The sequence below is a fragment of the Micropterus salmoides genome, unplaced genomic scaffold (assembly GCF_014851395.1).
Source record: "Micropterus salmoides isolate LMB-PRFRI ecotype aquatic unplaced genomic scaffold, ASM1485139v1 Ms_hic_scaffold_4, whole genome shotgun sequence".
Taxonomy (NCBI): domain Eukaryota; kingdom Metazoa; phylum Chordata; class Actinopteri; order Centrarchiformes; family Centrarchidae; genus Micropterus; species Micropterus salmoides.
The window spans coordinates 15,822,156-15,836,626 of NW_024043372.1; the positions used below are offsets into that span (position 1 = coordinate 15,822,156).

Below are 14,471 nucleotides of genomic sequence, written 5' to 3' on the forward strand. Positions count from 1 at the left end.
AGGTACAAAAAAAAAAATCTTTATCTTCTTTTTTATTAAAATCAAATCTAAAGCTTCTTCCTAGAATAGACTACTCTGAAAATATTTCCAGGAATAGGTTTATATATCCCCTTCGCACACTCAAAATCAATATTAAAAAGAGGAATGAATTTCTGTACTGAAAAAAGTAGTCTACATCTCAGCAACAGCAGGAAAATATGAGGTTGTTTTTTTTTACCTGTGGCAAGAATTCCCCTACAATCAACAATCTGAAAAACTGATATCTTCACATGCTAGAAGGACATACGGGGCTACAGCATAAACAGCGACATGCTGGCCCAACGAAGCTGATAACACTCCCATAATGCATTCATCTTGTTAAAGTAGCAGTATTTGGACACAGGCTTACTCAGATTATGAGCTGGTATACATCTTCAGCTGTGAAGGATTAGGCTACTCTGAGCTGTTGACTCGTCTGGGCTGCACACACACAGCTGGACTGGCAAATTTGCTGAACTGGTAGCTTCTTTTACTTAAACAAAACCTTAAACACTTTATAAATTAGCTAACATGAGCAGGTTCAAGAGGAGTGTTTCAGGTTACTGACTGTTTCAAGTTGCTGCCCGTCTTTATGTCACAATTTAATATTCACTTCATCATGTGAACATATTAAAAGTATTTGGCAATGTGTCTCTTCTTAAAAACAGACTGCATCTTTCGTTAAAGAAATTAACTGTAATAGCAAACTCAACAACTTTTAGTTGTTTAGTAGTTTAGAAGTTATGTTTCTTGACAAGGTTTATGGTAACATCTGGGGACCTTTGTCATGTATCCATTTGACACAAACATACACATAAGAGCTGGCAGGCATGATTATGTCCATAAACAGTGCCTTTTTCCACATCTGCCAAAATCCATTTATGTCTCACATTAAAATCCTCTCAAACAAAAGCTTGTTCATTAGCAAATATTTTTGTCAAACTGACTGCAAATTGCATAAAAAGCTCAGTATTAAAAAAGTACAATTGTTCATGTTATCATTAATAAAACTCAGAATCAAGAGTGTTAAAAAAACAAACAGAAAATACAGAATTGGATATATGATTAGTCACTATTAAATTTAAATGGTTTACTATTAATGCAACAATTTTTTTTCATTTAATATCAATACTTGGTGTGGAGTTAAAATGTGGGCGTATAATACATTTATATAATTTAGCCCGTACATGTAAAAAACAACAACAACAACAAAAAATAAACAAAAAGCCCTAAAAGAGCAGCATTTATTAAATCTTTCTCAGCAAGAAGTTCACCATTCACCAATAAAGTATTCAAGCTAAATTGTACAATGTGGAAATTCAAAGCAAACTAAGAGCAAACGCTGAATTTGTAATGTCAGGAAAGTGAAATCAATCTCTGCACCAGATAAAACTGAAGCTTCACAAGCGTCCGTAAAAACAACAAGTCAGAAAATGGTCTTGGCGCTTCCTCAAGGAGGGGAAAAGATTGTGTACGGCCCGTCGAGCGGAACGTTTTTGAGGGGCTTACTGCTTCTTACTGTACGTGCGAGCTGACCAAAACCAAAAAGGTTTCACCAGCCAATCCTTAATCAAACACACACACACACACACACACACACACACACACACACACACACACACACACACACACACACACACACCACATCCAGTAAGAGAGGGAGAAAGAAAGAGGAGGAAAGAAAAGAGAGAGGAGGCTGTGTCTGACATTACAGCGCCGCTCCAAAAATAGCTCCCTGGCGCCCTGGCCTCCAGCTTGGTTGTCATGGCGACAGAACCACAGGCGCTATAAATAGACAATCGGCTCCAAATCTTGTGCGACTGGAGAGGGGCCAGAAAGAGGGAGAGACAGACCGGGAGAGAGGGGGAAGGAAAAGAAAGGAAGAACAAACGACAGATACAAAAGCCAAAAGGGAGAGAGAATGATAGAAGAGAGGGGGGAAGCGAAACAGAGCGAGAAACAAAGAGATACAGAGAGAGAAATGCAGGGAATGAAGTGGGTTAGAGAGAGAGCGAGGAAGAATTGCAAGAAAGAAAGGGAAAAACAAGACCAAAGAACGAAAGAACAAATTAAAGAAGTTAAGAATTAACAAAGGAACACAAGTGAACGCAAAGTGGACAAAGTTATGAAATACTTGACAAAAGAAAAGTAATAAAAGACTAACAGAATGAAAGAGAAAAAGAAAAGAGAGAGAAAGAATACAACACCAAACAGAAAAGAAACAAAAAAAGAAAGATTGGATAAAGTGAAGAACTAATGAAAGAATGTAAGATATAAGAGAACATTTAGAAATAAAGGGAAAAGAGGGAGGGGAAAAAAGAAAAAAACTAAAAAATAAGAAAGAAATGACAATTTCTAAAAAAAAATTACAAGACCAAGAGAAAATTTGGAAAATTGAATGAAAGAGAGACAGAAAGACAAAAAGCACAAGACCACAAGAAAGAAGAAAAAACCCCACCACACTGATTAAGAACTAAAGAAAATCAAGGTAAACAGAAAAGAAAAGTCAATGTATTTGTACAGCACATTTAAAAACAACCACTGCCAAACAAAGTGCTGAGGAGGAAAAGAATGACTGAGGAAACGAATGAAAAATCAGGCAAATAGTGAAAGAAAAAGACAAATAACGAAAGAACAGAAAAGCAAAGAAACAAAGACATGAGTAAACGCAGTACTGGGAACGTTGGCCTGTTAAGCAGCAGCTGAACACAGGGAGCAGCACAATCGCTGAATACACACAGCATTCAGAAAATCACAATACGCAGAGATTGCAGCAACGTCTCCCAGTGAGCTCACCTTAAACATGTACCTGACTCACGCAGCACACTGAGAGCACGTTTAACATCTGCTGCTTGCACACACCTGCACACACATCTAAACATGTTACTGATTGACACTACCCCCCCCCCCCCCCCCAAGAAAAATCAGTTTGTCTTTTCCCAGCCCTCATTCTGCTCTCTCAAACCCCCCCACTCCCTCTCTCCTCGCGATGAGTCAGAGACTCAATCCGAGCCATTTTCTGTCCCTGCAGAAACACCACTACACATCACAGAGAGAGAGAGAGACAGAGAGAGGAGGGGGAGGTATGAAGCAGAAAAGGAAGAAGAGAAAGAAGAGGCTCAAGGAGGACGAAGAGAAGAAAATCAGGGGGACTACGGCACATGATCGGCGGGACAAGATTTCAGAGACTCAACCTAATAAACACGACGGTGACGCTCAGCTGGTATCGCAGCCAGGCGACACGTAACGCAAACAGACACAGATACTGAACGTATGGAGACGTTCAGTAACATTCCTTCTCTCATGTTCACGTTGTATCTGTCCAGAAACTTGGTTCAAGGCCTAAAAAGTGCAATTAGGAAAATCCTGGAGACCTGACAACCAACGGCTATTTGCAAATTATCAACTGAATTGAAATGAATTAATCATTTACTCTATAAAATGTCACTATATAGTGCAAAATATTCATAACAAATTTCCAGACAAGGTGAAATCTTTAACTTACTTGATTTTTTCAACCAACAACAGAGGGGGGAAAAGCAGCAAATTCTCTCATTTGACAATCTGGAAGCGATGTGTGTTGTGTGGCATTTCTGCTTGATAAATGATTTACTTATTAAATCAACTGTAGGGTGGGGCGATAAGAGTATATCAATGTATACTGTGAGATCATCTGAAATGTTGCCATACCAGTTATTCCCTTTAATATCTGGGTGTGTTAAACTATTGTGTGCAGTGTTGCAAAACTATGAGCAGAGCTGCTTTTGTGGCAACACAGAATTTGTACATTATTTTGGCATCACAGTGACGACATACCTTGATTTGTCAAGCGCAGTACTTGGCTGGGTTAGTCAAAAACAGACATCTACTCTAGTTATTTTACAGTTTAGAGGCCACTCAGTAGATGTGCAAGACTATTATACTATATATACTAATATTACAGTATGACATAAAATTACATATGATCTTGTAGCGCAATATTTCAGAAACTGATGTGCAATATTCTCTGTTTTAAAACTCAATGTGCAATATTCTCTACTCTCTGTCCAATACTGCAATTGTTAAGCATTTTTAATACATTCTAACTCAACTCTTCATGTATTCATTATTACTACAACTATTTATTATTTATTGTTACACTTCTGCCAGTCTTATTTATAATTTTATATTTATTTTGTTTGACTGTTTGCTTCTTAAAATTCTATTTACCAACTTTCTATGATTAATTCAATTCCTTTGTACTATGATGTGCAATGTGAGTAACTGTGACTCAAGAATTTCGCCTCAGGGATCAAAGGATTTTTTCCATATCGCCCATCTCATATCAATAATACATTTTTTGGTCAGATTTCTGTTAATCTGACAAATTGTTTGAGCACTTCCTACAATAAGTAATTTTTTGACATCTTGGGAACACAAGACACAACACTTTGCACAGACAGCATTCATTTAGAGTCTTGTTTCTGTCAAATGTACACTCTCCTTTTAGCTCTGTTTTTGGTCTCCACCATCTCCTGAGCACAATATCTGGCTGTGTCAAAACTTTGTTTTTGTGTTATTTCACCAAAGTTCTTAATGAATCAAAACAAAGTAAGGCTGACTAGGTAAGATCTGCTACAAAGCCGTTAAATATGCTACTGAAGCTCCCAACTCATGACAGGCAGTATTTCTTCATGTAATCAAATGAGATAATAAACTTGCTCTGGCACCTTAAATGTCTTATACGTATATACTCTGAATAATAAACAAATGTATGCATATTTTCAGAAACATACCACAGGTACACAGTTCAAAAGGCAAAGACCATGTGCTGTATTTGCTTCTATCACAGCACAGTGTAAAGCCTCCTTTCATACAGCTTTGTTCAATGTCTCCAAATACATAATCATCTGCAACTGGTCAGCAATGTCTCATGTTTGGCTGTGTTTTCACAAGTTCCATTGGGCCATGTGTTTGCATTTATTTTCTTTGTTTATGGCACATTCCATCTTTTCATTCTTTATTTAAAGGAGTAGTTCGTCATTTTGGGAAAATACGCTTGTTAGCTTTCTTGCAGAGTGGTAGAGGAGAATGCCACCCTCATGTCTGTGCGGTAAATATGAAGCTACAATCTGCACCTGGTTAGCTTAGCTTAGCATAAAGACTGAACACAGCTACCCTGGCTCTGTCCACAGGTAACAAATCTACCTACTAGAACCTCTGAAGCTCACCATTGAAACACGTTACATCTTGTTTGTTTAATTCTTACAAAAAACAAATGTCTAAAAACAAACAGGTTGTGGTTTTATGGGACTAGGGCCGTAACGTAAACCCCTGGTTTTCCCCAGAGCTAGCAGAAATTATTCATGAGCGTAACTTGGCTTGGGCCAAAGCAAGGACAACAGATTCTACATCTGATTGGCTTGCATTTAGACAGCTAAGACACAAATGCTCCTTTTTTATTAAGACAGCCAAATCTGAATATTATTTGTCTATCACCACTAAAAATTTAAATGACCCCAGAAGATTTTGGAAAACCATAAAATCCCTTTCTGTAAGCAAAAATTACATTACGAAGGATTCAGTTGTTGTTCATGACAAAATGGAGATCTTGAATAGTTTTAATGAGCATGTTCATATAAGGTTCTCTGTTTTTTTCGTACCATCGGGTTTTTATTTTCGAAATAAGTTGTGTTTTTCTTTTAATGTAAAAAAGCGACTTGTGGCCACCAATTTATCTGTTCTGGACTATGGTGATTTTTTATATATGCATACCTCTGCACAGAATCTTCATATGATTGACTCATATGATTACCATGCTTCCTTGAGGTTTATTACAAATTGCAAAGCGCTGACTCACCACTGTGAGCTATACTCTCGGGTAGGATGGCATCCTCTGGCCACCCAAAGGCCATGTGATTGGTACACTTTCATATATAATGCCATTCTTGGTCTGTTGCCAAGCTACCTATGTGTTCATATCATGCAGAAAAGTGATGGGCGTTCTCAGGACTTCTTTAAGCTCTCTGTGCCAAATACCCATACGGAAACGGGAAAGAAGACATTTGTGTATTCTGCACCCTCAGCATGGAATATGTTGCAAAAGGACTCTAAACTCAATGAAATAATCTCACTAAACACAATTAAATCCAAAATGAAAGACTTAGAGGCAGATGCCTTAATATAGAAATGTTCTTAGATTATGAAAATTATTTAAAATGATTTTATGAAATGTTAGCTTACCAGTCTTCTGTACCTATGTGTTTGTATTTTTTATATGCTGCTGCCTGTCTTGGCCAGGTCCCCCTTGCAAAAGAGGTTCTTAATCTCTCCTGGTTAAATAAAGGTTAAAAATAAAACGTCCTGACGTATCCGCTGGTTGGTGGGCAGCCTCACATTGACTACAAGAGTCCAGGAAATTGGAACTAAGGACTGTTTTACATTATTGATTAATCAACAAAACAGCCGGTTCATTTTCTGTTGATTGACTAGTCCATTCATCAGTGAATTGTTTCAGCTCTATAAGTTATAGTGTGTTCAAAATGAAAAATTACTAACAAGTATATATAATGACATATTATATCACTGAATGAAGAATGATTAGGGATCAAATATCCAACCATATCAAGATTACAAAAAGAAAGGTTTGTAAGACTTTAATTTACATGTGTACAAAGACTCCTTGTCAGGATCTCAGAAGTGATTTACAATCAAGGGAAAGTGCACAAATATTTCAGGAAGAAGTATTCAACTCTATGATGTCTGTATGGATGAGACAACCAAAACCTGACAAACGGGCTTTACCTTCTGAGACAAAACAAACCCCTCACCTCAGTCCTGTTGCGGGACATGGTCACGCTGTTGGTACCTTGTATGACAATTGTCTACAGTTACAGCAACCTACGCAACATTGACAGAACGCCACACATTCACATGTAATGAACAACAACATCCATGCAAACACAGTGTGTGACTATATAAGGAGTCAGGACGTGTTAATAAGAAGAAACAACAACAACAATAACAACAACAACCACATCACAGAGGAGCATGACGGAGCAAAAACACAGTCAGGGAAGCTTCAGTGACTTCCTTCCCATCAGACAGCAACAACAAAGCATCACCACCCCGTCAACTTCTTCTTCGCTTTTTTTATTTTTATAATGGCATGAATCATATGATATAATTTAGGGGGGGGGGGGGGGGGTTGTTGTTTTGTTTTTTTTTCAAGGGAGAGGCGGGGCTGTTTGGCGTGGCCCTGAATTTCCTGCACTGATCAAGGGTTGACATTTTCATTTAATACCAACAACCTTCATCAATAATGCTGAAGTTGTCTCTCTCCTAACACACTCGCTCATTCTTTCTCCTTCTGCAGCCTGCCTGGGTTAAAAATAGCTCTCCCCTCTCTCTTTCTCTGCTTCTCCGTTTACATAAGCACACAGAGGGGGGAGGGGAGCACTTCCGGTCTGGCCACCCAGCCCAGCATCTGATCCATAACACTGGGGCTGCTGGGTGTGGGGGAGAGAGGAGAGAGGGAAAGAGAGGAGAGGTCCCGCAATGCAGGGAAGCCCTCTATTTCTCTATTTCAGTCTCTCTCTTTTTCAATGTCTTTCCGCTAGCTTGCAACTCTCTTTGCCCACAATCACATTTCTTACAAGAAAGGTTTGCCATGATCATCTTATCGAGAGCCTCCACTGTGACGCCACATCCCTGCAAAAAGAAAACCAGTACCGCACACACAAGCAGCAAAACACCTGCATGCAGTTTAAGCGACAAGGACACACATAAAGTCAATGGTGTAAAGTAACTAAGTACATTTACTCAAATGGTGTGCTTAATTGCAACTTGATTTACTTGTTTATGTGAGTATTTCTACTTTCTGCTACTTTATACTACAATTCCTCTACATTTTTAGAGGGAAACTTTCTATTTGACAGCTGTTATCACTAGTTAGTTTTCAGTTAAGGATTTTACATTACAAAACATACAATAAGCGTATAAAATGCAATATACTGTTACAGATTAAACCAGTGGTTCCTAATCTTTTCGGCTTGTGACCTCTTACAAACAAGTAGTGTGGAGCTTCATGTGTCTATCAGCTGTTAGATTGTGGTTTCATTTAAAATTCTTGAGGTAAAACTCTCCAATATTTCACAAATAAGAAAATACTACAGGAAAGTCCAAAATGAATCATCTCACGACCGCCCAGATTTATCTTGTAACCCTTTAGGGGGGCCTGACCCCTAGGCTGGGAACAACTGGACTAAACATCCTAACTAGCTCCAATGCAACCAGTTAAATATTACTTACAAAATGATAGATCAGTATTACGATTTCATAATGTAAGAACATGTCCTTTCTGCAGAGTAAGTACTGTAAGTACTTTTGATACTTAAAGTACATTGGTTAATATTTATGTACTTTCACTGCAATAGGAGCTTAAATTCAGGACTTTTACTTGTAATAAGATACTTTACAAGGAGAAAAAACAGCTACCTCACACACGCATGTCGATGTACCAGCACATACGCACGCACACGTACACATGCGAGAGAGTCTGCAACCATCAGCCCTCTAAGAGCTCTGGCTTCATGTGACCACTGCATGCCTTGTAACAGAGGCAGGCCTGACTAAGATCAAAAGGCAGATTTAAAAAATACCAGAAAAGAAAGAAAGAAAGAGTTTGGAACAGAGGAGGTAGAGTCAAGCTGAGGGAGGTTCGGGAAACTGAAGATTTTCGGAAGAAAATAATATGTCTCAGCATTCGTGACATATAACTTTAAAGAGTCAGCGGTTCTAGGACGCATTATCCGTCTCTGTCACCAACTACAGACATACACACAAACCACCAGGTCAGTGTCTTAGTTGTTTGGCTAATCATAACGCAACCTAATAGAAACGTCTACTTTTTTGCCAACACATAATATTGCAACTTTGCAATTTCTCAGTACATAGCAGTCAGCAATGAAGCGCCACGGAATCTTAAAGGATAAATCTGGTGACAATCAATCTATCTTTTCAATAAATTCCATGAAATCCAACAATGGATAGATCCTACAATGACGTATGGCCTGTTAGCCAAAGCCTGATTTGGCTTACTCTGTGCCATAGACCTCCATTGTTGTCCAACAAGAAGAGTCTACAGTCTTGCTAGCGGCTCTGTGACACTGTTCCTGGGCACAGGGGCGCTTTTAACTAAATGCTAACATCAGCATGCTCACAATGACAATGCTTACTGATGTTTAGCAAGTTCAATGTTTACCATCTTAGTTTAGCGTGTAAGTATGCTAACATTTGCTAATTAGCACTAAACACAAAGTGCAGCTATTATTACTATTCAACCTGAGGGGACTTGAACCTGTGTACCAAATGTCAAAGCCATGCTGCCATTAAAAAACATCAATGAGCATGGACATTGAAATTTATTCTTAGATAACCCGACATCGCTGTCCTAAAGACAGTCCTCAAATGTAATATCTACTCCTGTTGCTAAAAACAACAGTGCCCAGGTGTTTCAACAAAAGTGTTTTTAAAAAGTTTTATTTTATCTTTCATGACCTGTTTTTAGATCAAGATTAAGATTTAAAGGAGGTGGTATTATGCTCATTTTCAGGTTCGAAATCTTAATTAGGGGTTGTACCACAACAGGTTTACATGGTTTAATTTTGAAAAAACACCATATTTTTCTCATACTGCACATTGCTGCAGCTCCTCTTTTCACCCTGTGTGTTGTACGCTCCGCTCTTGAGCTACAGAGTGATGCATCTGACTTGTACAAAATCTTTGTTGGGAGTTGCACATGCGCAGGTAAGGACTACTAGCCAATCAGAAGCAGAGAAGGGCCGGTCGTAAGAAACAAGGTAGTGTGATCCAAATCAAAGCCACTTCAGACTGAGACCATAACCTAGCAGATGGTAACTAGCAGAAGTTCCTCACAAGTCCACAACCACACAACATCATTGTTCCACATCTTACCATTAGGACTAAATGTTGAACTGTCGGTGTTCTGACGATCCATGCTGCCTTGCCGAAAAATGCTACCATAGCGCAAATCAATAGACTTGTCTCTACTAGGCTCTGCTCCATTTTCCATTGCAGATAGTACCCAGAGATAGTACGTAGCTTGTTGTCATAGCGACGCCACACACAACTGCTGCGACATAATGTTCAATGTGACACACACACCAGCGATCCAGTGGGAGCAGAGAGCTCTGTGCGCGGGTTGGCACAGGCATCCCCCGCAACCACTTGCGGAGCTCCTCAACCCCAAAAATATTCAAGCACATTTATGTTCCACCATCACTTCTAGTAAAACTGTCAATATTCGAAATCTACACAGCTGATTTCTCACCTCAAAACTTCTCAGAAGTGGATTTAGTGATGAAATTCCATACGAAAACTGTAAAATATAAAACTTTCTGTTGCTGGCCTCCGTCTGGCGCACACAATGATGATGCAGTGAATAGTGACGATTCTCTCGGACCAATCAGCAGTCTGTCGTGTTTTCACGTTACATTTTAGTATCCCTCAGCTCGCTTGGAACCTCAACGAAGGTGAGGTGATACGAAAAAAAGTACCTGGAAGCAGATACAGGTACAACATTTCTACAATGGAAAACCAAACAAAGGCGAGTCGAGCCAAAGGGCCTCCGCTCAGACTAACTTGGTTTGAATGCGTGCCTGACCCCGCTAGCCGCTTGGCAAGCTTTATGACGCGTTTTCATTGTGACGTCACAAGTAAAGGAAAAGATATATAACTCAAAGGAGAGGGAAAAAGCCAAAAAGTATAATACCACCTCTTTAAAGTACGTTTCCAGAAGGAATGTGTGGGCTTGTGGCTTAGCCACAAACAGGGTAGAGAAGTCTGAAAGTATTGAGACAGACTAAAAGATTGTTGGTTTTCATCTTTTCAAGGGATCTGTTGACAATAAGAAAAATCTAAAACATCACCAGCCTTATCCTTCAAAAAATAACTCAACTTTTATTACTAATTCTGATACTATATCATAAAACTAAACTAGAAACAGATTACAATGAGGTAAATTCACATACTACCTACCATCAATATGGACTAATTAGATCTAACACACTGTCATTGTAGGTAGCACAGTCTTCATTGTCACATCATGAACCTTGACACCTTTTACTCACACATGTGGTTACATGGCAAAACACCCAGACACACAACCCACAGTGTTCAAGCTGAATGACCTTTTGTGAGCATATATGAGTGAACTAAAGAGTCACAGACAGAAAAAGGAAGCATGTTTTTATGTCTGAAAATGAAATTTATGTATGCTTAATTACAGATGTATGTATAGAGGGGGGATCAAAAGAAAATAATAAAAAAAAGACTTACTACTGTGCACAGTCGATGAGTTGATATTCGTTGGACCTTTCCCAGCAGGCCCGCACACCCTCATCCTGCCAGAGGATCTTTGCATGGTCATAAAACTCCTGGAAAGAGAAAGAGGGGTCTGGATCAACGACATACTACAACTAGAAATAACTGCAAGTCAGGCTCTTATTTCAGGGCAAAGGATCCCTGAAATAAAGATATAATAGAAAAAGAGCTAAAGGAAAAGTGTGTGTCTGTGTGTAAAACAAGAATCTTTATAAGAAATGGCAGCTGAGGGTCCAAAAATGACATCCTAAAAACCAGTTTCATTTTCTATAGGACAGGAGCAAACGGGATTCAAGGCGAAGCAGGATTGACCAGCGATGCAAAAAATAGAGGTCAAAAGTTGAAAAATTCCAGGATCAATCAGCTACCGCTAGGTCTGAAAAGTGAAGCCAATGCGGAAGTACCTTAAACATGCATTATTTCTAATGGCCAGCAGGGGCCAACTCCACTGGTTGCAAAAAGAATTCTGATTGTATAATTTTGACCATACTTCTCACTTGATTCATTACTACTTTTCATTAGAATGGTCTTAATCACTAGATTTAAGTCTTCAATATAGCAAGATGTTTATTTTCAAAATTGTGGTCCCATTTAGAGGAAAATAAATGATTAAGCTGGCTATGCTTCAAGGCGTGGCTACCTTGTGATTGACAAGTGGCTACAACAGCGACCTGTCAGGGGCATCAATGAGTAGGCTATCCCTCCACAGCTCCACCCTCTCGTCCAAATGGTCACTTCTGCTTCCAAAAAGCCAAGATGGCAATGGCCAATTTGCCAAACCTGAGGCTTCAAAACGGTAGTCCACAACGTAGTGTTTTACCGAAAAATGATTAAAAAAAAACAATGCAGTGGAGGTCGAGTAAGTTTAATCTTTACCTCTTGTGGATACATGGAGAAGAAAAGTTCATTATTATTCATTATAGTTTGCTAATGACCAAGCTACCCACTAGCTTGTGGGCACTGACACACCCAAAGTGGTAAGTTAGAAGAGGCAAATCATCCAGATTAGTCAATCAACAGAAAATGAATCAGAAACTGTTTTGATAATGTAATAATAATTTTAGCAAAAATTACAAACATTTCCTGGTTCAAGCTTCTGAAATGTAAAGATTTATGCTTTTATTTATCTTGCATGACAGTAAACTCAATATCTTTGGCTTTTACTGTTGGGCTGTGGGAACTTTTAACTGGCATTTTATAGACAAAGTGACTACACAAGAAAACAATCAGATTAATTTATAATGAAAACAATCATTAGTTGCAGCCCTTAAAAGAACAGAAAAAAGAAATGGTGTTTAAAATGTTGTGCAGACATAAACTGTACTCATTGCAGCACACAACAAATGATTGACTATACACATCGGTGGATGGTGTAAAAGAAAAAGTTGGCTGGTTGGTATCTTTGGATGGTCCTGTGTCCCTGGCTTAATCTCGATGGGTGAAAACGTTTAAGGACAGATGGAGGGAGGCAGCGATACTCCTTGGCTTAGTTTGTAGTTTAAGGCCAGCTCGGAGAGGAGCAACAGATGAGCGGGCCCTGACAGAGGCAGGAAACAGAGCAGTTCACTGAGTTCGTGAAGAAATGGAGAGCTTTGTACTGACACAAGGCTTGGCTGTCTCTACACAGGGGCCTATCTCTTCACTGCAATCTTCAGTTGATCACATACAATGCAGTCAAGCACAAATAAGCCATTATGAGCCATAGAGTTATACTGTATACCCTTAGAAATACATAATTCAACTGAGAGTAAGCAGGCTTTGCAGTGACCACTATGTTACTAATGGATATTTAGAAATCTGGGATGGAGGAGGTAGATACATGGGACAAGGTGACACTTGAGGTTTAAAACCAGCTGTGTTGTTTGTCACACCGGACTGTGTTGTTTTTCTCCCTAAAATACAGAATTGTCAAACATGAGTAATTGCTGATTACCGCTGCTTAATTTGTCATTGACTTTTTTTCGTGAAAATCTACTGAAATTGTTTAGTCAATTATCAAAATAGTTTGCGATCAATTTAATACTTGACAACTATCTGTTAATTGTTGCAGCACCAGAGTTGACCTTTTAGCTCTGTTGCCTTTTTCTGTTCTTGCCTTTTTCACTTGAGAGTCAGATTCTAGCTAAAACTAGGAGGCCTCAGAGTACCAATCACAAAAATTTTCCAGGGTAATTTACAGACTCATAAAAGAACCAGACTAAAATACGAGTAAGTATTAAAAGGAAAAAACACCAGTTATAATTACAGGTAGGTCGGTCACTAACAATTGTTTTTATTAGCAATCAATCAGTTTTTTTCCTGACTAACCAATTCGTCATTTAGTATAAAACATGTCAGAAATTAGTGAAAAATGCCCATCAGAGTTTCATAAGGCCCAAGGTGACGTCTTCAAACAGCTTTCTTTGCACGACGAACAGTCTGCAATCCCAAGGTATTCAGGTTAAAGCTCCATAACACAAAGATAGGCAGCAAATCAACACAATTGAGAAGCTGGAAGCAATGTTTGCCCTTTTTGTTAAACAATCGATTAGCAAAATTGTTGCCGATTCATTTTTTATCTTTAGACTAATTGAGTATTCGGTTTGTTGTTTTAGCTGACTGTTTTGTTGATTAATCCATTGACAGAATAATTTATTAATACACTATTAAAATGTATTAATCAATTAAGTGATTTAGCAAACAGAAATACAAAAATGTTGCTGCTTCCAGCCTCTCAAATATAAGAATGTTCTGCTTTTCTTTATCTAATATCATAATAAATTGGTTATCTTTAAGTTTTTGGACTGTTGATCCGACAGCAATTTGCAGACATCATCTAGGACTCTGCGCCATCGTTTCAAGATTTTCTAAAATAAAATGATGGATTAATCAAAGAACAATCATTTCAGATTATTAGATAATGAAAACAATTGCTGGTTGAAGCTTATGTTGCTAGTTATATTTAACAGTAGCTTTTTTAAATAATAACATTGCAATGAAAAAAAAATTGTTTCATGTATAAAAGCTACTATAACTGATCAGTTCATGAACACAGGAGATGACCCTAAAAGAACAAATAAAAATACTTCTGT

The 14,471-nt window shown here is 38.4% G+C and overlaps 1 protein-coding gene across 2 annotated transcripts in view; it reads right to left on the reverse strand.

Moving 5' to 3' along the window:
- LOC119886579 (guanine nucleotide-binding protein G(s) subunit alpha-like) overlaps positions 1-14,471 on the reverse strand; it is a 38,502-nt gene that overhangs the window by 12,481 nt on the left and 11,550 nt on the right. For both annotated transcript variants that reach the window (XM_038697408.1, XM_038697409.1), the window contains one exon: positions 11,356-11,453. In XM_038697408.1, the coding sequence (XP_038553336.1) occupies positions 11,356-11,453 (98 nt within the window). The remainder of the gene's footprint in view (positions 1-11,355; positions 11,454-14,471) is intronic.